Source organism: Phyllostomus discolor, chromosome 9 (genome assembly GCF_004126475.2).
Source record: "Phyllostomus discolor isolate MPI-MPIP mPhyDis1 chromosome 9, mPhyDis1.pri.v3, whole genome shotgun sequence".
Taxonomy (NCBI): Eukaryota; Metazoa; Chordata; class Mammalia; order Chiroptera; family Phyllostomidae; genus Phyllostomus; species Phyllostomus discolor.
Window position 1 is genome coordinate 89,205,531 of NC_040911.2, and position 23,721 is coordinate 89,229,251.

At 49.4% G+C, this 23,721-nt stretch overlaps 1 protein-coding gene across 1 annotated transcript in view; it reads right to left on the reverse strand.

Moving 5' to 3' along the window:
- Nucleotides 1-23,721, reverse strand: part of TTI1 (TELO2 interacting protein 1) — a 46,758-nt gene that overhangs the window by 5,751 nt on the left and 17,286 nt on the right. The window contains exons 2-7 of the mRNA XM_036009814.1: nucleotides 20,436-22,771; nucleotides 15,593-15,799; nucleotides 12,360-12,508; nucleotides 9,339-9,479; nucleotides 7,210-7,414; nucleotides 6,836-6,923 (exon numbers count right to left, since the gene is read on the reverse strand). Coding sequence (XP_035865707.1) covers nucleotides 6,836-6,923; nucleotides 7,210-7,414; nucleotides 9,339-9,479; nucleotides 12,360-12,508; nucleotides 15,593-15,799; nucleotides 20,436-22,737 — 3,092 coding nt within the window. The 5' untranslated portion in view covers nucleotides 22,738-22,771. The remainder of the gene's footprint in view (nucleotides 1-6,835; nucleotides 6,924-7,209; nucleotides 7,415-9,338; nucleotides 9,480-12,359; nucleotides 12,509-15,592; nucleotides 15,800-20,435; nucleotides 22,772-23,721) is intronic.

Here is a 23,721-nt window from a genome sequence, read left to right on the forward strand (position 1 = left end):
TTCTTGCTATTCAATTTAGCTATCTTCCCCTGCACGGAGGTCGTTTTTTTGTTTCTAAATGCTGAAAATGGAGGATTATGACTTGAAGCAACAATTTACTTTCTAAATAAATACTACCAATTACCTTTGCAGCTTACACATTCTCGTTAGACTTAACTACATCCTGTTCAAGACCATTCATCTATCAATCTAACTCCAGCACACATACTCATACTGAGGCTGATATTAAAAATATTCCAGTGCAAGGGGACAGGATTTAAAACCATAAACACCAGTAGAAGCTTATGATGCTAATCGTGCCCCTAAAGTACCTCAAGACAAAGTATCATAAATGCAGCGGAACGACTCCATTGCTTTGTGCATATTTAAAAAGATATGGCGCTGAGAGGACCAATCTGTTACAGGCAATTCAAAAATAAAACAGAGCCTCGGAGGCTTTTGAGTCCCACGGGGGTGGGATCAGAGAGAGCCCCTTCCATCCGGCCAGCTCTCCAGCCTCCAGGCCCCCTGCAGGCCCAGACCCCACCCTGGTGCGGATGCTGCTGGGCGCGGATCTCCCAAAGTGGCCCTGGGTTAAGCACCGGGGCGCTGGCTCCTCCCTGGAAGATTCACGCCACTGAAGATAAAGACATCCCAGTAGCAGCTCACCAACTCTGCACCCCTCCCCCTGGACTGTTTTCCTGGAACCCACGCCCTGGCACTGCGCCAGCGGCCTCCTCGGATGGATGCTGCGAGAAGCAGCTCCGGGAAATGTACTTCCGTGTTTATGGCAAGGCTGTTAGGGATATTAGTCACAGCGATACCCAGTGTTCCTCTAAGACGACCCATGGAGACATTTTCTTAGGGTTCAGTACCAAGGAAAGCGATGCTTCTTTCAGAAAAGCTTCCTTTTCTTACTCCAGCAATGACCAGAATTATAGCTGTAAACCTGCATTTTATACATTAACCTCAACCCTGGTTTCACCTTGTTTTCCTCTTATTTTTCCTGTTAAGAAATTTGTTCACTTCCTATTCTCCTTGTTGCATACACTTAATTTGTAAGATGCCTGAGGTGTTTTTGGGAATAAGGGGGAAGTTTAAATAATGACAACTACTATTTTCTCACTTTTCAGTCTGTGCTGATATTTTGTGCTAGAGAATAATCTATATGACTTTACTGAATCCTTGTAACAACTGTATTAGGAGGAAAATAATGGACGTACTTATTCTAGTCTTGTAGATGAGGAAACTGAGACTTTAAGAAGTAAATTAATTTGCTCACGGTTACACTGCCACTGAGTAGTAACGTGAGGCCAACTCGAGCTTGGTTTTCATCTTTGAAATCTTTCAGCTCTCAACAGAGTGCCTGGCTCACTCCTCCAAATCTTTTAAATAAATACACATGTAATAGGACAACCAGGGCCATTTTCCTGGCTACTTTACTAGGTACTGAGACCATCACATTCCCTCCAGCTGCTTAGGTGTTCAGGACAGACCACAGACCACAGACGCTGCAACGGGACAGACGGCGTGGTGACACTGTGGGCTGCCCAGGCTTTTGGTACCTGAAACCCACTTCGTGCAGAGGGTCCAGCTACCAGGAGCACCGAGAACATCCCGGTTCCCGACCCAGCATGGTATGTACATGCACATCCCAGACCTGCCTTTCCCACTGGGTGGTAAAATGGTCCCCCCTGGCAGATTATCAACCACATGACAACACCGAAGAAGCGAGGAAAGGACGGGTAGCATTTGCTTTAAGCAGCACAGAGGTCCCTGTCTTCAGATCTGAAACCTGGCAACTCACTTTGTTTGTAATCTGCATGGCAGATGTCTCTTATCTTTGACACCAGGAAATCATGCCTATATATGCACAGCGAACGGCCTCAGATCTGAGTGTATTTTTAGAACAATGAGGCTGGGAAAGAAAAGCAGCAATGCCTGTCAAAAGATGGATAATGGGGAAGCTAACTACTTGGGTCTGGATTTGTCAACTATTAATCAAATGTCAGAAGGAAAAATATTAGCAGTGCCTTCATTTCCACGTTGGGTGCAATTCCAGGGGGAGGCAGCTTTGCAGCCCAGCCTCATACCAACTGCCCACGCCATTTAAGGAGATGAGCTACTAATTTCAAGCTCAGCTGAACTAACGGATCACCTCTGTGACTCCTGATCCGTTCGAGTATAATAGGCTCAGGTGTGGGTAGAGCGTGGCGCGGGACTCTGACAGGGATGAAATGAACGCGCCTGCGCCAGCCGGTGTTCGTCCAGGGTTTGAAGGCACCGGCTGGCTCTTTGATGGGCTGGGATCCGACTGCTAGAAAGCAAGCGGGGAAGTACGTCGGTAAATGAGCCTTCGAGCCCGGTAGTGACTTCCCAAACGCACAGGCAGTAGAGGCAGGTGGCATAATTAACGTGACAAGACCATTCTGAGGCGAAAAACTGTTCCAGTCTGAGTAAAGATGAAGCAACAACAGCAGCAGCAACAAATACCATGCCCGAGTGTATATGCATACACACAACACATACATGACACATCGCGCACTTGGTAAGTTTCTATATCCCACAGGGGTGTGCAAACACACATAAATGCACGTCTGAAACATAAGTGCTGTGAGGGCAGAGGCCTCCTGCCTGGCTCCCCGCAGTTTTCAGTGCCCGGACCAGTCAGCGCCCGACACACAGCGGCTCCTCGGCCAATCAGTGAACGCCGAGTAGACGCCCTCACATATTAATGCAATTCATCTGCACAATGACTCTGGGAGGAGGTGTTACCACCACGCCACGTTTACAGAAGAAGGAAATGAGGCAACTACATCATTTGCTCAAGGTCACAGAGCCAGTAAGATCTGAACCTAGATCAGTCCACTTCAAGCCTGGTGCGCTTTGCCCTCATACACAATGGCTAGGCGGAGGCCGATGGCAGGGCGCCTCACCCCCCAAAACACACACACACACACCAAAGGCTGCAGCATCCAGTACTGGCACAATCGCAAGGTGACCAGCTAGTCACTACCTGTTAGCACCCTGCACCCCCACCTGGACTCTGGGGTTGGCGGGTGGAGATAGGACTAGGGGTGAAGACCAAGTGGCCTAAAAACATTGCTCCTCAACGTGAGTCTTGTTGGGCACGGACTCCATCTTTTAAAAGTAGGTATTGTTCTGTGTGTTCTTTATAGCCCTGGGGTGGAAGACTCATTGGATGATTGAAGACCTCCCTGCACAAGACAGGGAGCCTCAGAGGCCGCTCAGAGAGGCCCAGGAGTATGGTTTTAGTGGAATTGAGTTGAACCAGGCTGAACATGTACTGGCTTGAAGGAAAAACACAGAGATTCAGGATGTGTGCTTGCATCTCAAATTCCTTTCATGTTTAGGAAGGAAAAGCTCCATGGCCAGAAAGGCACAGAACTGTGGAGGCCCACTGCATGCTGGGAGATATCTCAGAGGCTTCCGAGTCTACTTGGGAATTGAAATCAGTTAAGTTTGCCTCTGCCAAGGATGAGACTGGGGCGTAGCTGATATGACCTGTCATTCTGTAATCCAATGCTTACCCTCAGGAGCACTACCTTATTTACAGCTTGCGCTGTGCTCGCCCCTCCTCCTGACCCCAAGTATGATTTTCTCATTTGTTATCTATTGAAGCTATTTAACTAGATGCACTTTGGGGAAGCTGGTATTTTTCTTGCATAGCCAGTTAACAGTGACACCTGGTGGTAACATACAGCAAGGTTATACCCTACCCCCATCCCCACCCCACCCCCAAGTTACAAGATTTATGCCCCTCCTTACGAGGCACAGTCGCTAGATAAAAGCATTAAACTGGAATGGCATCTCCGTTCTCAGCATTTACAGCCTCGGTTATATCAACCACCCCCTGATCAATTTCCATTTCTAGAGTTTACAGCCTAGATGTAAAAGCCTGCCACCAAGGCTATATTTAATGTGACAAATTAAAAAAGCAAACACAGGCTTGGTCATTCTTTGGAGCCGGGAAAAGCAAACAGAAGGAAGGAAGCACCCAAGTGTAATGCATACAAAGAGGAACCTTTACAGAGCCGCCGGATTTGCCTCCATTCCAACTCCAGGGCGGCTGCCCAGTGGAGGTCCCATCAACCCGCCTGCAGACCTCCAGGCGCTGGGGTTCACCCACCTCCTCTCAGAGCAGCCACTGCCCCTCACAGGTGTCCCCACCGGCCCTGTCAGACGGGGAAGCGCCTTGCAAAGCAAGCCGGTCATCTGCCCAGTGTGGAACTCACTACCTTGGAGGGACAGCTCTGGCTTTACCGGTTCTGAGTGCTGAGCTGAGGCTGGAGGTTTTGTAACCCTCTGGCTAGAGGGCTCCCCCTTGGGCCCTGGCAACAAGCACAAGCAGTCTGTCTTCTCCCACGACTGACTGCTGTGCGGGGAGTACCGAGGGGCAGGCGTGGAAGCAGGGGGCCGGCAAGGAGGCCTGTGCAGTCATTCAGGTAAGAGACGAGGATGGCCTGGCCTGGCCTGGAGGTTGGGAGGTGAAGAGAAGCAGGCAGTTTGAGACAGGTGTTGCAAGTCAGGCAGACAGGCTTCACTTCTGGAAGGGGTGCGGGGCGTGAAGGAAAGAGAAGAATTAAAGACAAACAGCTAGTCCTGGCTGGCGTAGCTCAGTGGATTGAACTCGGGCTATGAACCAATGTGTCGCAGGTTTGATTCCCAGCCAGGGCACATGCCTGGGTTACAGGCCATGACCCCCAGCAACCGCACATTGATGTTTCTCGCTCTCTCTTTCCCCTTCCCTTCCCTCTCTAAAAATAAATAAATAAAATCTTAAAAAAAACAACAACAAAGACAAACAGCTGAATAGATGGTGTGGCCATCTGCTGCCCTTGTTCATCGGTCCCCGCAGGTAGGACCGTCTCGGTGCCAGTCGGCCCACCCATCTCCCTCTCTCCACTCGGTAATGAAGCTCACAAAGGGACCAGGTTTCCCATTGTCTCAGGCTTCCTCTCCCATTTAGAGAGCTTATTAATTTTCGAATCAGGATGCCAAATCAGCTCCGGATCAAGGACAACACTGATGTTTTCTCCCCTGACTTCACAATAAGTGTGCAGATGATGTATTTGTGAAGCAATCAACCTTGCACTTCCTCCCCTCCCAGCCCGGCCAAAGGAAGGTCATCTGACTCAGCCCCGCACGGAATGCACGGAGCAAACAAAGGCGCCGCAGTCAAGGGGCCGGCTGCACCTCCTCCCCGGCACCCCGAACACCAGCTCAACATTTGGAAGGCCCAGTTCTGGGTTTAATTGGTTTTTGTGGCAAAAAAGAAAGAAAGAAAGAAAGAAAGAAAGAAAGGAAGGAAGGAAGAAAGAAAAAACGGAAAGATAACGAATTGCTAATATTAGCTTGTCTGCTGGGTCTAAACTCAAAGGACAAGAAAGGGTGGGTGCAGAAGGCGGAGAATGGGGCAGGGACTGGGAAAACCAGATCTTTGTAACTCTAGGTTGTAAGAGGCACACAAAAGAACTCACTTCGAGATGAACTTATTATGGTCTCGACTTGTACTTTAAATCATGCACACTTAGCCTCCAGGACACTGCCCAGGGGAGGACCAACCACTCCCCCCCAAATCAGCTGTCTGAGGAGTAAGACTGTCTGGGGCAAGAACTGGGTTAGGATGCACCTGTGTGCCAGAGAAACCTCGACTGAGTCTGTGCCTGGGGGATGTGATGGGAAGGAGACAGAAAGGAAAAGGAAACCGGGGACATCAAGAGTAAAAAATTGCAAAGGACAATAAATCAATTAAAAAAGATTTCCATCAGTCCCGGAGAGCGAGATTTCTAAGGGAGCAGCAGGCCGGCTCCCCCCATTCCCCAGTCAGAGTGGCCTCCCAGCCCGCAGGGAACGAGGTTACTCCCGCCCCACCAGGGAGGACCGGGGATGTTGCTAGAAGCCTCCAAAGGGGAGGGACTGTTTCTCTGTTCAGGACACACAGCTGCAGGGACACAGCGCCAGGCCACACAGGACAGCTTTTGCTCTGGCAGCGGAGGTCCGGGGGTGGCAGTTCCGGGGCGCAGGCTGCTCCCAGCTGAGAGGAAAGCTGGAGAAAGGGGGGCCAGAGTGCATTTTGGATCTCAAGTCTGGGGGACGCTGCTGTGCTCAGAGTTTCAGCTTTTGAGAAAAAAAAAAACCTTTAGGACTCAAGGAACCAGATATAGCTTCTTCCGTCAGAGGTGGTACAGCTCTTCTCAAATAAGCAAGACTCTTGGAAATGAGAATCACATAATTTCAGAGTCAAAAAAGGCCCTTTAAGCCATTAACCCAGTGGTTCTTAACACGTCTTGGTTCACAGGCTCCCGTTATAATTGGACGAACAGTAAGAATTCTGTCTGGAGGAAGGCACGTACGTGTCTGCTTGCACACACCCAATTCTGCATATAATTTGTGAGGGTTCATGGCATCTGACGCCCATTAAGATGCTCCTTGGAGTCAAGATATGCAAGACCGGTCACCCAATGCTCTCACTTTGTAGATGAGGGGGCCGAGGCCCGGAGAGGTGCCAGGGTCACCAGACAAGCAGGGCCTGGAAGCAGATGGCCCTCCGACCAGGAGAGCGCTCTGTCCCCGCCAGCGCACCATCTTTCTGTCTTTTGCCCCTTTGGCATTGTTGCTGACATTGCAGCAGAGGTAAAGGTTACTTGCAAAGAGAAATGCGTCTACTGAAAATACCATCTCTAGAGGCGGCGCAGTTGAAGAAATTACCTTAACCTAGCAAGAAAGACAGAGAAGAGGAAAGCGCCGAGATGCCTCAACTCCGCTTGCCATTAGCAAATCATCCATAATTTAGGACAAACGTAAAGGGATGCGGATGATCAAGCAGACGTACCTCCTGGCAGCCTCTTGTAATTTCACAGGCTGTTTGGCGCTGAGGTAAATCAAGCAGGCATCAGCCACTTTATTCAGGTCGCCCTCACCTGCAGAGAGGAGAAATCAAACAAGCGCTGGCCTCGGACTTCATCTGGGACAAGCGGTGACCAACTACTGTGTGGTCAAACCGGAAGAGCCAGGCAAGATGCCATGGGCCCTCTACTCCACCCCGCAAGTCAAAAAACACATCAGGTAAGTGGATAAATGAGGCCAAGGTCAGACTGAAGGACGAGCACAGGAAGGGAGATGAGGGGAGTGTGGTTAAGCAGACAGGGCAATGGTGGGTGTGAGACAATGACGAGTGTGTGTCCAGTGACACTGCCCGGTACCCACCTAGGTCCAGTCTCTCGCAGAGGGGGCCCAGGCCCTGCAAGACGGCCAGCTGCAGCTTGAAGGCCAGCGTGTGGGAGTAAACCGGTCCAGCCCGGGCACTGACGGGAGCCTGGGTGACTAAGGAGCTGGCCAGCTTTGGCAGGACATCTTTGCAGAACCGGCTGCGGAGGAAGTCGCCACACTTGCCCCCCAGGGTACGCAGCACCTGCAGAAACAGCCCCCCAGCTGGTGACTGAACATCGCCAAGGCAGCAAGAGCGCTAAAGAATGCTTGGTAATTCAATTTCATCCAGGCCTCTGCTTGAAAAAAATATAAAATTACTGCTGTTAATTCCTTGCCCATGGTTTGTGATTCTGACAGTTATGAATTTGGAGGTCTCTGCTCCCAAGGTACGGCTGCTTCTATCCATAAATACAGATTACACGGAGAATAATGCAAAGAAATCTTGGGTTGGATGAATATGATTAATCCCTTGATTTTCCTCCCTCTGTTGTTAAAAAAAGACCTTAAAGCAGTTCGCATAGATCATCTCTTGAGTCTTCCCAACGTCCCTTGAGAAAAGACTTGTGTTTTTAACTCTCACTAGCTAAACAAACACAGACGCCGAGGCTGGGCTGCTGCGGGCAGGCGCCGGGAGGGCAGGGGCTGGCTGAGGCCCCTGGGCGGAGCCCCCAGTGGCCAGAGCCGCGTCGGGGTGCCTTCCGTGCCACCGCGCAGTCTCCCGCACACGTCACCCGCACTCCATCTCTCACAACGGGCCGTTTCTTTGCATGTCTCATTTTAAACTTTCTCTAGTGGAACATATTGAAACGCTGTGCCCCGCTGCACAAGACTGAGAATACGGGATAACAGGAATTTCTTTAAAAATTGGTAAGCAAGGCAGAACCAGCACAGAGAGAGTGTGCCGGCTTTGCAGAGGGCGTGGCGCCTGCTTCGGGTCCCTCGGCTGGGCTGCGCGAGGCCTCGCAGGCCGCAGGAGCCCCGACGCGTCCGGGCCTGGAGGGCAGCCGCGGTCCCAGTGCACACGTCTTCACGTCCCTCACTTTTCTGCGCTCGCTGTCACTTCAGGCGACCTGCTCACTTCCCTGAAGAGCAGCACCCTGATGAAATTAGCAACGCCTCCCTCCCCCACCCCTTTCTCTCTCGTGCGCTTTCTACATATATACACGTGTGTCATTTCGTGTTCTGCCTTTGAAGAATTAACAATTTTATATGTTTTACATGTAAGTGTGTTTCATCTGCTATGTGCTAAAGAATCTCACAGAAACCCCGACCACCTCTGCCAAGCATCTTAGCTGCATTCCTGGCTTCATTCTTACATCCCTACGCATCTTTTCCCTCGCCTCATCTCGCTCACACACTTCTAATTTATATTAGCTTGCCACGGTAAATGTATCTCTGTAGGCTGCCTTAAGTGCTTTTTAGAACACGGAACAATATAAATAAATAAGCTAAAATATGCGTGTTAATACAAGCCAAAGTCAGGCAGGGAGAATAATACCTTACATATACGTAAGCGCTTTCAATTTCTCAAAGCATCTCGCCAAACAGTCCCGTTTTACCCCCAACGACAACTCTGCGAGAAGGGCGGGGCAGGTGCTCCTAAGCCCGACCTGGACACGGGTGCTCATGGGTTTGTCTGGAGTCACTTGGCTGGGCGGAGGATGCCCGTCACTAGGACCCAGGTCCTCTCCCTTGACTCTTGTTCAGTGCAAAGAACCTGGGCGTGCACTCACAGATTTGGGTTCTATCACTTACTAGCTGTGTGACCCTGAGAAAATTCCTTAGCTTCTCTGAGCTTGTTTCCTCCTTTGTCAAACATGGGAATAATGATATCTGCCTTGCAAGGCTGTGGTATAAGGAGATGAGCTCATGAGTGGGGAAATGCCAAGCACACCACCTGGCACACAGGAGGTGCTTAATAAATGTTGGTCTAACAATTCACCCTGCTTCAAATTCAGAAGGAAACTGGCTTTTATTTTCTTTGTGCCTTTCTTACTTTTCTATACTTTCCTCAAGGTGCCTTACACTGCAATCAGATAAAAAGAGAGCCGGTCCCGAAGGACACTGGTGAGCTCTGCGCTTCCTCCCCTGCATCCCCACGACAGCAGCGGGCCCCAGGGCGGTACCTTGAAGGCTCTGAGCACTGCCCGGGGGTCGTCGTTTGTGAGCCGGTGCACAAGCGCAGGCCAGGCCCGGTGAGCCATGGGAAGGAGCTGGTCCCTGTGAGCCTGCAGGACTTCCACACACAGGCCCAGCACGTCCAAGACCTGAAGGAAAGAGGACACGGCTTCAGGGGATGGGAAAGGCTGGCACCCAGATACTTGGCGAATAGGTCAGCGTTCTAAAGGAATAAAATTTCAGAAACTCATCAACCAGATAAATATTTACTGAGTCCTAACAACATGCCAAGCACTGGCTAGGTACTGGGTGGGGGACACACAGGGACAAAAAACACATTTCCTTGCCTTCAAGGGGCTTCTGGTCAACTGCGGAAAGGCCTGAATGAGCTAACAGCCGAATAAAAGGATGATTACCGGTTGCAACAAGTGCTAGGAAGGAACCCTCTAAGAGGAGACATAAAAGATGAGCAGGGGCTAGTCCTGCACGCAGAGCGCGAGGGTGTTCCTCGCACTGCAGGAACGAGGAAGACCCAGAGCCGGGGGAGCCTGCAGTGCTCGGGGGCCTGGAGCAGGGCAGAGCAGGGGCGAGGTGGGGCGGGACCACGCAGGTGTCATGTTAAGAATTTTTCACTTTGTACTAAGGGCAGTGGGGAGCCATCAAAATGTTTTAAGCAGGAAAGTGGCGTGGTACAATTCATGTTTTATAAAGGTCACGCTGGCTGCTGGGTGGAGAAGGGACTTGAAGCGTGAGACAGGAGTGAGGAGGCCCTTTCGGAAGCCACGGCACAAGTCCACATGAGGAGGAAAGTGAGGTGGCCACGTGACGGTGGCAGAGAAGTGACAAGGTTTGTCACCTGTTTTGAAGAGGAAATGGCTTAGATTGCTGAGAGAGTCGATATTGGGGAGATGAAGAAAGGTATGAGAGCTGCTTGGGTTTAGGCTTAGCGGCTGAATAGATGCAGGTGCTGCCTAATGAGACGGGAACAACGGAGGAGGAAAATCGAGAGGCGAGGTGAGGTCAAGTTCCGCTGCTTCTGAATGGAGAGGTCAAGTAGGCAGCTGGGACACAGGTCCACCTCAGAAGAGAGGTCTGGGGTAGCCCAGATGTAAATTGCATCTTTCACTTTCCATCAGAATATGTTTCCTGATCGCTCAGCTCTCGGCGCTCCCTCGGAACAGATGGTCGGCTTCGGTCAGTGCAGGCGGCGGCCGCCGACGCAGGCTCCCCGCCACACGGCCCTCACAGAGCGGGGGCGGGGGCGCGTCCGAGTCAGAAATACAGAGGAAGCCTTTATTAAGTGCCTACTATGTGCTGGTCACACTGAGACTGGAACAGAAGCAAAGAACGAAAGAGGTCCTGCCCCTGAGGGGTGAACAGGTAGGCAGGGGAATGAGAGCAACCTCAACACACAGCTGAGAACAGAGCAGCGCGGTGGAGATGGCCTGGGTATCACCGACTGGCTTTGCATTTGAGTTCTGTTATTATTTGGGCAGGTTATGCCATACTTCACTGATTCAAAGACACACATTCTCCTCCTCTGCCTGCAACATTCTTCTCTCTGCCTTTGCCCCTGGGCATGGCCGGCTCCTTCTTAAACTTCTAAGTCTCAGTTTAAATGTTACCAGCAGAGAAGCCTCCCCGACGACCTAAACCAGAATGCAAGCTCCGTCTCATTCAACAGGGTCTGGCGGAGTAGGTCCCCGTGTTTACTGTGTGGGTGAGTTGTTGTTTTGCATCACAGAACCTGCTTATTACCTCCACCGCATTTCCTCAACCTGTCGGAGTGTGTTTGGGTGTCGCCCCTCTTCCCCACAAGACAGGACATTCCACAAAGACAGGGATCACACCCACGTCCCTTCCTCCCATGCACCCTCTGCCTGACCTGCAGCAGTCCTCAGTAAGCAGTGAGTGACTCGGGAAAGAAAGGAATGAGGGTGTGTTACACTGGACACTGTTTTGCATTGATGATCAATGCCCCAGTGAGTTAGGTACCATCATGTCCACTTTATAGATGAAGACGCTGAGGCTCAAAAAGGTAAATGAATGACTCCAGGTCACATGGCTAGTAAGAGGCAGAGCCAGGATTTGAACCCAGGTCTGTAGGAATGACTCCAATGCTGATGCTCTCAGTAACTATGTTGTGTATACACTGCTACAAAGTCTCCATAAAAGGGAAGGCGCTTGGCTAATAATGTATTAATACCAACCAGACACAGCCTCGCACGGAGCAGGCATTGGAAAAGTGCCTCCTGAATGGGAACAACAGATGCATGCTAAGAAGTGCCTCTGGGAAGACTAAGCAAATCTCTCAAAACACAGAGGCTGAGCTTCGAGACAATCTGTGCAGCGGGGTTTCTCAGCCCACCACCCTGAGGAGGACCACATGCTCTCGTTAGTACCAGTAATTCGCCGAGGCAGTTGTGTTTCTCAGTCATGCTGCCGGCGGGGATGAGTGGGCCAGGCTGTGTGTTTTCTCTTTGGGTATTAAGACTTCCCCCGGATGATTCTGAAAGCCCTGTCCTGAATGCCCGCCCCACCGCACTCCACTGCTCTGTTCCTGGAGTCACAACTGTGTAGTTTAAGTCCTTGCTGATGGTGATACTGCCGGCAAAGATGTAAGATTAAGAATGGTGTTGGTGTTTTTCCTGGGATGAAAACAAACAGAAACAGAGATATGGGCTAGCCTCAGGCTTGGAGTACTAACCACATCTTGCATCAAGGCAGCTCAGAAAGTGACATCCTTTCCAAAGCATCTACTTCTCTTTCCCTTGGAGATTCAATGACTCTCCAAAACTTTGTGGTTTTTTAATCCCACAAAGGAGACTCAGCTCCTTTAGGCATCTGAGCTAATACAGAAAGACCCGAGAATGACATCCCACAGATAAATTCCTCTTGTAGCTTCTCTTGGCCACCATACACGGAGTAGGAGATAAGGGCAGCTACTTGCTCATCTGTGAAGTCGCTGCCAGCCGAACCAAAGTTAGTCCTGCTGCTCCACCAATGCAGGGAGAGGGCCGCGCACTGACCTTCAGGCGGATTTTCAGATTTTTATCCGATAACAAGTGGATGCAGCGCTCCATCACGTCTGTGGCTATCTGGATCTGCAGTGGCAGCGGTGGCTTCACATGGGGACCGGTGTCCTTCTCGTCCACTTTGGGAGGGTCTGACTGCTCCTCTGGAAAAAGCATAACCGGGGACAGTGTTGCATGTGAGATGCCCAGCTTCAACTCCATCTCCCAACCTCAGATCAGGAACGGGACTTATGTCCAGGGAAAATGTCTAGGAACTGACCCGTAGGAACCCATGTTAAATTTGGATCAAGATATGAGTTACAATATTCATCGAAACATTAATTGTAACAGCTAAAAACTGGGGAAAACTCCCCAAGTCCACTGAAGAGGGAATGGTTTTCTAAATCTTGGTACAGCCCTAAAACTTGTGTTTACCAAGGGCTTTAATGACAAGGGAAAATGCTTATGAAATAATAGTGGTAAAAACCGGAAAGCGCCCTGACTGATGTGGCTCAGGGCACATGCCTGGGCTGCGGGCCAGATCCCCGGCTGGGGGCGTGCAAGAGGCAACCCCCCCACCCCCGCCGTGCAAGAGAAACTGATGTTTCCCTCCCTCTTTCTCCCTCCTTTCCAAAAATATAAATAAAATACTTAAAAAAGAAACATTCATTATAAAAAGAGGAAAGCAGGACATAGTGTTGTACACACAGTGTGAGCACTATTATAGAAATTTTTATACAAAGATGGGAGGAAGCGTGACAAAATATTAACAGAGAGGGGTCACGAGAGATAATAGGTGGCTTCTACATTTCCTAGACCTTCGGTCTTTCCTAAATTTTCATTAATAAATATTTAGACTGAAGACACAGGGGAGCAAGGTTCTAACGTGGAGCCCTGAGGCCGCGCAGTTGGTCCTCCGGGCGGCACCTGGCCCTCTCCCGGCCCATCCTTTGCCTAAAGGGGGTGCGTCTCTGTCTCCGCCATCAGCCTTTAGGATCTTCTGATGGCCAAGATCAAGCCCGGGGCAGCGTGGCGCCCCACGCGGGGTTTGGTGAGAGGCGGTCAGTTCAAGTCTCGCCTGCACAACCCGTTATGGGTCCTCTCATCCCACATCACCTTGTCTGGTAACACGGGTAAAGCATGTGCACCTCTTTTGCTTGCTGAGAGAGTTCAATGAAATCAATGTTGCCAGCTATTATTATTCTTTCACTGCCTAGAGTGCTTTGTTGAATGAGAGAGGTACACGTTTGTAAATTAAAACAACAACAAAAAGACTTGAGAGTTTCATGAAACCCAGGCCCAAATCCCTACCCTGAAAAACTTTCCCCTGTTTACTTAGAGCCTCTGCCCCCCCCTTCCCACCCCCATTACCAGCTGTGCTTATTTCCATTAAGCTGAGCACTGCTCCCTCAACTTTTTCCCATTTCAGTTTCCTCTGCTGGAAAAACGGAATCTCACAGTAGAGGCCACACCTGTCTCTAACAGAGGCTGAAGAGATAAATGAAAATGCGCTTGTACAATGCTTGGTTTTCTCGGAGAAAGGGATCTCAGATACACAAGGTGCTTTTCTGGTGGCTAAAACAAAAAATGCATGTCAAACCAGCATCAAGCCAAACATCCTTTATAATGCCAAGTGTGTGGTGTGCACTTGATGAATGATAATTATAAGGCCGATAAGGCTGTGCTGTTCTTCCCAGAGGAGGATTTGTTGTTTGAAATTCACCTACTGCCGAATGTTATTTGAGGGACGCGGATTTTTCTGCTACTAGAAGAAAGGTTTGATTCATTCTGTCTGCTCCTTGTGAACATCAGCTAGGACCAGCAGATCCTAATCGTGAAAGAATGGATTCACTGACAAAGCCCGAACTTCAAACAAGAATGGCAAATCCAGATTATGAGGAATCGAGCTGCCTTCCCTTCTTCGGGTTCGAGCGAGGGGTGCAGTTCACGAAAAGAAGGACTGGGTTGGGACAAAACGGAAAAGAAAAAGCCTGATCGATTTCTGATCAGAAAACTCTGTCCCTGGGGAAGCCAATGGGTCGGCTGTGCATAAATCATTACTTGGGCCCTGTGATGCTTCCCTGCTATTTAGAAGGAATTTGTTGTAATTAGTTGCATTGAGCTACTATTTCCTGCTCTCCTGGAAGTACTGGCTTCAGAGTCTCAGAGTAGGAACTGCCAAAAAAAGAAAAAGAAAGAAATCTGCTTGATACCAATCTAACAAACTAATTTGGGACTCAGTCCGATTTAGGATAGTTCTGAGACCACCGAGCTCATTATAACTTGGCATTTTATATTTGCAGAGGAGATTCTAATAATTTATTAATCCTTTTGTGACCTGCAGCTCCAGATTGAGCTTGTGAATAAAACAACAGGCCAGAGCTTCAGCTAGCCTAAACTCCCTTTTCCTTTATCATATAAATTGGTAAGAAAAACGCTGAACCCTCCTCCCACCAATAAATAAATGAACAAAGCATATGAATAAACAATGCGTATAAGTAAAAAAAAATGTCAGGAAAGAAGCATCAAGAAAGATGTTCAATGTTTCCACTAATCAGAGAAACGAGAAGTAAAATAACAAGAACCATTTTAATTTAGCAAGAAGTAAAATCGGTGATAGCCAAAACTGGCAAGGTTGTGGCAAAACCAGTATTAATTCTGCACTGCTGCAGGAAAGGCATTACCACCTTTCTGGAAGGCAATTTGACAAGCATGAAGTAATGTTCACATCCTTGACCCAGAAATCCCACTTCTGGGATTTATACAGAAATATGCAAAAAGAAGGAAAAGGTCACGTGCACAGAACCGTGCACTGCAGCTGTTTATCAGAGTGAGAAGCGAGACACAACTGAAACTTCCCACAGGGGGACGGACACTTGGCGGCGGCTATTAAAACATTAATTATGAAAACTCTATAGCAACACGGAGAGTGCCTTATTATATAACTACACGCAAAAAGGCCATAATGCATTTAAACTGAAGCTGCAGCCATACAAAAATAGTTTTGCAACAACAACAAAAAAGGGAAACAGAAGGGAAAAAAACAAGAAACAACAAAACACCACCACCAAAAACGGGGGCGGGGGGAGAAGGGAAGATTACACGAAAAGGGAGAATGCCCGTGTCAGCACCATGGTTATGGTGGACTTTTCTCGTCTCCAAGCCTTTTATAAGGGTGCTTCATTGTCTTTACAATAATCTGCTTCAAAAAGAAAAAAAATGACTAATCCAGAATAAATGACAGTTACCTTCCTCATCAAAATCTGTGACATTTCCATCGGCCACGTCCTTTTCCTTGAGGTAGTTGAGCAGAAACTGTTCGATGTCTTCGGCTGTGGTGAGATTCTCGGGTCCTTTTTCAAGAGCTGCCGGTCTTTTGCTCAAGTGACTTCCCTCCTCCCCTACACTTTGCTCTTGGAGTTGCCCAAGATCGCTTGTGTCTGGGAACCACTGGGCTGCAAACAAAGTGTTACAATGATCCCCTTGGTCGACAACAGGCATTAATACTTTACAAGTCGAGTAAGCTTTTTGCTGTGGCCTGCACGGCCCCTGCGTGACCCAGGCCCTACCTATATCTCCAACCCCATCTCCTAACCACTCCCAGTTGCCATGCCGTCCTCCAGTTTCTCCCAAGTGCCAGATGTTTTCCCGCCTCAGAACTTTTGTATATGCTGGTCTGTGTGTGGAATACACCCCCCTCCATGCCACATCTGGCTAATTCCAACTCGCTCTCCATGTCCCAACACCATCATCCCTTGCCCACGAAAGCCGCCCCTTGCCCCTTCCCGACCTAACTCAGGCCCCTCACGTGCTGGCTTCTACAGCACCGAGCTCTCTGCTCTCACACCGGCTCCCCGTGGCGTGTGATCATACTGAGTGTGTGTGTGCACTGTTTAGACCCCATACCCCGTTGATCGCCACTGGAAATCCAACGTGCCTGGCAGAGAACGGGCACTCAAAAGCATATGCTGAATAAATAAATACACTGGATCGGAGAACACGTACAAGTGACAAAACTCTGAGCACCAGATACGTGAGCAGAAGACGGGTTCTACGGAGCCTTGGGAATGAACACAGTCTTCCATCTGTATTTCTGGCATAAGATGCTTCAGAAGGCTGCCATGTTCTCTCCAGAGCTCTTCCTTCTGCAGGGACGCTTCATTACTTCTGACGTATCACCAAAGAGTAAGCCTTAAACATCACTGAACCAGAGGTTCTCAGACTGTGCTTTGAGGAGCCCCGGGGTTCTGCATAATTGTCTTAGGGTCACAACTGGGAGGCCAAAAGAAAGCAGGCTGAAGAGGGTGGGTCCGGGGTGCCCAGCCCTTCTTTAACTGGGGCAGCTCTAATTTCAACAATTTTTTGTGCACTGGGCTCCCCTAGGGCTTTGTTTCAAAAAGGTTCTTAGACATGAAAGAAGAAAACCCCCTGGCCTGAATTTCACTCTCCTCTTGCAGACAGCCGGGAGAAAGCATCCTGTGACCTTTAGCGCCCGCTCATCTCCCTCCATCAAGGAGCATCTGCACCGAGCCAGAGCAACAGCAGGTGGGGACGCCTGGTCAGGCAGGCGGGAGGGGCAGGGTGCAAAGGCCAGAGATGGGGGCCTTCGCTGCAGTATCTGGAGGATCCTGTATGCAGGGGTCACTTCGTCTCCACATGTAAATCAGGCCCATAACGTGCTCTAACACTGCATGCCCACCGAGTCAGAGTTGGGACTCGATATTCACTCTGCTGCAAGTAGACAGGCTACAAAGATTATTTTCTAGATTTAAGGCTAATGCCAGACATTAAAAACTTCTTTGCTCACAAACGGCTTTTTTGAACGTCTGAGATGAAGCTCCACCTGACTCTTAGTGCAAATTAAACTCTAATAAGGTGCTATTTTTCTCCTATTAGATTAGCAAAGATCAAAAAGTGGGGTAATAAGCAGTGTGGGTGAGGACGTGGCAAAATTGGCACTCTTACGTAGCTGATGGGACTTTAAATTGGCATGAACTCTCCGGAGAGAGCAATTTGACACTCTATTCAAAATTTAAATGTAACCCTCTCCAAGCCAGCATTCGCCTGATATACTTAGCCATGTTCATAATGGCCTGCAAAGACATTCATAGCAACATTTTGTGTGTGTGTGTGGTGGCAAAAGGCTGGAAACCACCAAAATGTACACCAAGAAAGGACTACTTGAATGATGGTGCAGCCACACAATAGTTTACACAACCATCAAAACAATGTGGCAGCCCTACACGTACAGATTCCCGAGGTACGTGACATGGATGCTTTCTTTCGAAGCTACCTTCCTGTTTGGTTGTTACGAGTAATCAGCCAGCAGCTGGTGCTGAGGAGTAATTCCACTGACGACAGCTCTCGCCCTCACCGTGGTACCTAGAGTTTTTCAGTCAATGCTTATGAAAACACCATGTTTATGGTAACTCAACTTCCTCAAACATGTCCTGGATTCCTTTAAGACTTTTTGGAAGTTCCCTGAGACCACACTTCCACTACCATCTTAAAAGAGTCACCATCAATCAGACAGTCGGGTAACAGAACGGAAATGCTGGCACCGGCGCCACTCTGACCCCAGCGTGAGCGACCAGCTCCACCTCAGCGCTGCTGGCCATCAGGACACAAGTGTGCTCTGGGTAGCCTCCGGACTTTCAGAAACACTGTCCCCAATAGTGCTTCCCTTCCAAGGGCACCCTCAGGTTAACCTTCCCTACCCTGACTTTCCTCTCTGCAGCGGAGACTCGCTCCTCCTCCATTTCGATGAAAGGAAAGTGCTACCCAGGATTTCTCCCTGAGAGATGACCAAAGCCATCAGCAATCCAAGGCAATTCAATTTTCAAGGCCCAAATTGAGATAGCTCCAGAGAGGATATATTTAATAGGCCTTTTCTTAATATATTTTTTTAGATCTCAAATTAACATGTAGTAGAGTTCCCCAAAGTACTGAGTGTAGAAGTCTGGGGTGTACTTGGACCATGGAAGTCAGCCATAGTCTCAAATGTATAAGCAGTTAGCCAGTCTTCGTAGTGGTCCCAGGAGGACACTGACGGCCCCGGGACTGGTCCAGTACACAGGCTTCCAAGTGGCTGCAAAGTAAAACCGGACACTGCTTCCCTTGGTCTGCAGGCCCTGCAGGGTTTGTGCTTGCCCGCCTTTCTGATCTCAGCTTCTATCTCCCTCCCCAGAATGACCTCCCTTCTGTTCTCCACAGACCCCAAGGCCTTTCTTCCCTCCAGGTCTTCGCACCTGCTGTTCCCTTCGCCTGTTCTTAAAACCCACAAAAAGGATGCTGACAGCCTTCAGGCACTAGCTCTAGTGTCACTTCCTCAGGGAGGCCCTCCTTGACCACATGCTTTTACCCAAAGAGCGTGTATCTACTCAAAGAAGCCTGTCCCTGTTACTCTCTTGTATCACATTGATTATTTTCTTCACAGTGCTTGTAAGAATCTGAAATGCACTTCGTGATTTGTTCACTTGTTTATCATCTCTCTTGAAGCAGCAGGAAAGCTCCATGAGCTTATCCGTCTTGTTCACTGCTGTATCCTGATTACTTAGCACGGTGCCCGACATATGGCAGGCATTCCTTATTGAATGAATGAGCAAAGGAACAATTTATACGGCATGTGAATGTTCATGAATGAATGAATGAACACTGGAAATGGCACTGGCTACAGACCAGAGGACTACCCTGCTCCAGCTACCTTGGGGGAGCAACTTTCTTACCCACTCTTGTCCTCCTCAGATGGTAAGATGAGGTGGGTCGGTGGCCTTTCCACCTACTCGGCAGGCTATTGGCAGGACTGAAACAAGTATCGGAGCTGTGCTCTTTGGATAAGAGAGACTCAGGTATACAGCTCATTTTTTTTTCATTCAAAGACTAACTAGTTGAGGGATTTGTTTTTCACACAGTCAGTCCAAAAACTGCCATTTTAATGGCGGCTAACACCTCTGACAGACACCCAACAGGGTCGAAGGGAAGACGAGACTCTCAGACTACCTCATACAACTACACGGTGAAAAGAAAGTTTCTAGAACTGCTCTGTTCAACATGGCAGGCACTAATTACATGCTGCTACTTGAATTAAAATAAAAGATTCAGTTCCTCAGTTGCACTAGCCACACATAGCTACTGGTTATTGTATTGGATGGAACAGATACAGAACATTTCCATCGTTGCAAAAAGGTCCTATTGGACAGCACCAGACTATCTGTAGGCTGAATAATTCACGTTATTTCTGTTCTCCATCAGCACAGAAACAGCTAATTCTTAAGTATCACCAGGAGCAGCTTGGTATAGTAAAAAGAGAAAAAAGCATAAACCCTGACTTTTCTCCTTATTCAACTGTGTGACCCTGGCTAAGCAGGATACCACCGAGCCTTAGCCCTTCTTGTGTGTAAAACAAAAATACTAGTTACATGTAGTCTGTAGGCTTTACATCCCTGGCACAGAGCAGGAGCTCAACAGATGCTGGAAATGATTCAAGTGCACACATGTACACTGGGGCGGGCGGAAGTAGGCTCACAGTTGTGAGTACCAACGTGGGGCATACTGACGAGGGCCAGCGGCCTGGCCACCACAATCACCAGACCTCTCGCCCCAATGGACTTTTTCTTTTGGTGTGTTGTCAAAAATGAAATCTTTTCATGAAAACCACGTCCTGTGGATGATACGATTCACTGCCTAAGAGAAGCATGTCAAGAAACTGACATGTGCTTGAATATACAGCAAGCAGACTATAAGACTGTGTAAATAATGAAGGTGGGCAATCTGAGCACCTACGAGATTGTACTTAAGTGCACTGTGCCATTCTTTTGCGTTAATAAAGCTACTGTAATGATCAGAACCTGCATGCCTTTTCCAACATGAACTGTAAGCCTACTTTTGCCCACCTGTGTGTGTGTGTGTGTGTGTGTGTGTGTGTGTAAAAGCAATGGAACTCCACCATAACATGTGGGACTGGATAAATTCAAACAATATTCAAATAATGTCCTTTGAAGCATAACCACAAACAAAGAAAAAAAATAAGGTGAGGCAAATACGGATACTAGTTCTTCCCCAAAACAGCATTAAAAAGGGCTCTCAGTGTACCTAGTGCTGCCAGCAGGGCGTGCAGAACACTGACAAAGGAAGTAGCTCTCTTATCATAAAATTGATCAAGGGCAGCCAAGACATCTTGAACCACATCTGCCACCAAAGGGAGCAGGCTAGCATCAGAGTTCCGCAGCATGACTTCTAAGACCTTTGGGGTATGCGGGTGCAGAGACAGATGACGCAGATTTAAGGAGATCCCATTTACCAAATAGTCTGAATTCTGATTGATCAGGTGCCGCAGGGAGTCGTAGCCACAGGCATGGCAAATGTCCATCATGGCACTGGTAGCTGCCTGGCTAATGAGCAGGGTTTGGTCTCCGGCCTTCTCCAGAACTGGATAGAGGGCCGACATCAAGAGCAACTGGAAATCCATTCCTAGTGCATGTGCAAAGTGGCCAATCCCTTCCAACTGGATGCATATTTGCCAGATGTTGCTGTTCATGGAGCAAATCGTGGGGCTTGGCTTTGAGAAGGCTGGAAAAGATGTAACTTGGCAGGTGTGGGCACCAGATGTGATGGCCTGGAGGCCTGACTGCTTTACTGTTAGCTCCTCCTCCACTTCTTCAGCTTCCATACAAGTGACCAAATACCAGTTTTCCTGGCTTGTGTACTCTTCAAGTAGTGATGTCACGATCTCTCTCAGTTCCTCTGGGCTTGTCTTAATATGATTTTCGTGAAGATTTTCCACTTCCAGCCCAGCAGCCCCTGCAACCAATTCATTAAGGATCATGGCGGCCTGCTTTCGGTAAACCACAGATTCACGGTACAGGTCCGTAAAGTGATCGACAAGCAAATAGAGGTTCCCGTAAAACCCGAGGAGCTGACAGACCTGCTGCAGGAGCAGGAAAACCCTGTCATCAGTGAAGAAGCGGAAATACCTCCTCTGGATCTGACTCGATGGCCGTGCGGCTACGCTCTCTGGAGAGGCACTCAGATGATCCGAGCTCCAACGCCGCTCTTCAACAACTCTGACATCAGCCACGTCCAGTTCTAGAACTTGGACAAGGGCTTTGGAAAGGCGCTGGAGATGGGCCCCAGAGTTGAGGACGAAGTTCACTTTGGGGCCCAAGAGTTTCAGATAACCGAGCAGCAAGGAAAGAGTGGAGAATTTGCCCTGATCGTCTTGGGAGTTCATTAGGCGGGGAAGAGAGGTGGCCAGGGAGTGCAGGTTTTCCGACAAGATGTCAGCCAAGGCTCTGCTGCCCACCACTGCCTTCTGGTCTGCAAGATGTCTCAGGACTTCGTTGCACCGGGCTTGGACTTCGGGACTCTCATCGTTGAGCAGACCCACCAAAGCCTTCAGAAGGGGGCCGGCCGACTCGACCAGTGACTGACTGCACTTCAAAAGAAGGGCCTCGACAAATTCTATCAGCTCCAGCCTCACCTTCCAGTGCGGGTGAACCGAAACCCACTCAGTCACCTTTCTAATAAGGACAGTCAGCTTGTCACCAGTGTTTTTTACCCAGTCAGCCCCCCTGTGAACCATCAGCTCTGCTACTCTGTGCTCCACCGCAGGCTTTGCCTGAACCTTTGAGATTCTTCTGAGCTGTTCATCAGCCATGACGAAGCCCACCGTCTTGTAAAAGATCTTTAGGGAAGATACAACAATGCCGTGCCCTTGTTTGAAGTCTCCTGTGATGATCCTGGTCAGCGCGGTTGAGATTCCGGGTAAAAAAGAAGCAAACAAGTCCCCCAGCTGCTCTTGCTCAAGCTCGTCCAAGGACCTCGGGTGGTCATCACAGTCACACTGAAGGAGTAGGACCTGCAAACATCTTAAGGCAGCAATTTTAATGTGCTTTGATTTCTCCTGTTCCACTAGGCCTAACACTAAAGACACTGCAAACCCTAAGCGAGGCAGAACGGAGGGCTCGTAGAAGGTCAGAATGATGTCCCCATAAGCGGAGTGCATTAACGTGCTGAGGCCCTGGACCACGGCCAGTTTCAGCTCCTCAGACACAGCGGCGGGCTTCTGGGAGCCGGGGGAGTAGAGACAACTGGAGAGCTCCGAGAAGAGTTCCTGGAGAAGCTCCTGCTCCTTCACACATGTCGAGGAGAGGACAAAGGTGAGGCACTCCACCACGCTCTGGATCAAGCGCTCCCTTTTGGGACCCGGGGTCTTCAGGGTGAACCGCAAAGGGAAGAGCACGTACTGCTGAAGTTCCTGAAGCGCAGAGTCACTCACGGTCTGTAACTGCGCCCGCAGCTCCTCCACGTTCTCCACTGTCTGCGTCTTGGTGAGCCGAACGCAGACGGGGCGTAAGACGCCGAAGGCCTCCTCAGGAGTATCAAAAACCGCCATCGTGCAGAAGCCTTCCTCTCACCGAGGAAACATCCTGCGGGCCGGAGGAAGGAAACTTTTCAGTGAGGGAGGTCCAGCTCAAGGCAAACAGAGTGAGCTTGCATTCATTCATTCCACAGGGAAGTCGTGGGGGCCCATGCGTCAGTCGCTGCACAAGGCAGCAGGGGCGCAATGGAACTGAAGAGCCGGTCCCTACCCTTAGGAAGCCCCCAGTCCAGTGAGCGAAGCAGGTGGACGGTTACAATACAGGCTGTCAGGTAACAGGACAGACCTATGCTTATGGTCCTTAAGTGAGTGTGGAAGACCCACGTGTCATGACCCTGGCTTCGTTTCACAGGAAGATGCTTGAGCCAAGAGTTGGGGGAGGAGTGAACAGGAATCTGTGGGCTAGTCTAACGAGTTAGGGTTTTGACCTGTTGTCATAATGAAGAGCCACTGAAGGTTTTTTTTTTAACGTGAGGCATAACATACATAAAGTAAAATGCACCAGTGTTAACGTACAGCCCAGTGATTTTTATGTATGTAGAGACCCATGTAACCACCACTCGAAACAAGATACAAACTATTTCCAGCACCCTGGAAAGCTCCCCGTGCCCTCCTGCAATCAACTCCAATCTCCCTGCCCAGAGGGAGCCGCTATTCTGACTTCTATCGCTACGGGTTAGTTCTGACTGTTCTCGTCACGGAGAGAGGTTTTACGCAGGGGGTGATATGATCAACTTCGTGCACTGAAAACATGCCCTGGCAGCCAGTAATATGGGAGAAGATCAGAACTAGGTGAGACCAGAAGCAAAAACAAAATGAGAAAGAGTGGCCAGAGAAGTGGAAAAACCAGGAGCACGCACTATCGCAGAAGTCATGGGAAGGGGAGGGATGCAAGCAGGACGGAAAGATGGAGGCAGGCAGGCAGGCATGCAGGCGACGAAAGGAGGTAAGTTTAAGGGTAAGAGACAGAGCTGAGCAACTTAATATAAGAGTCTCTTT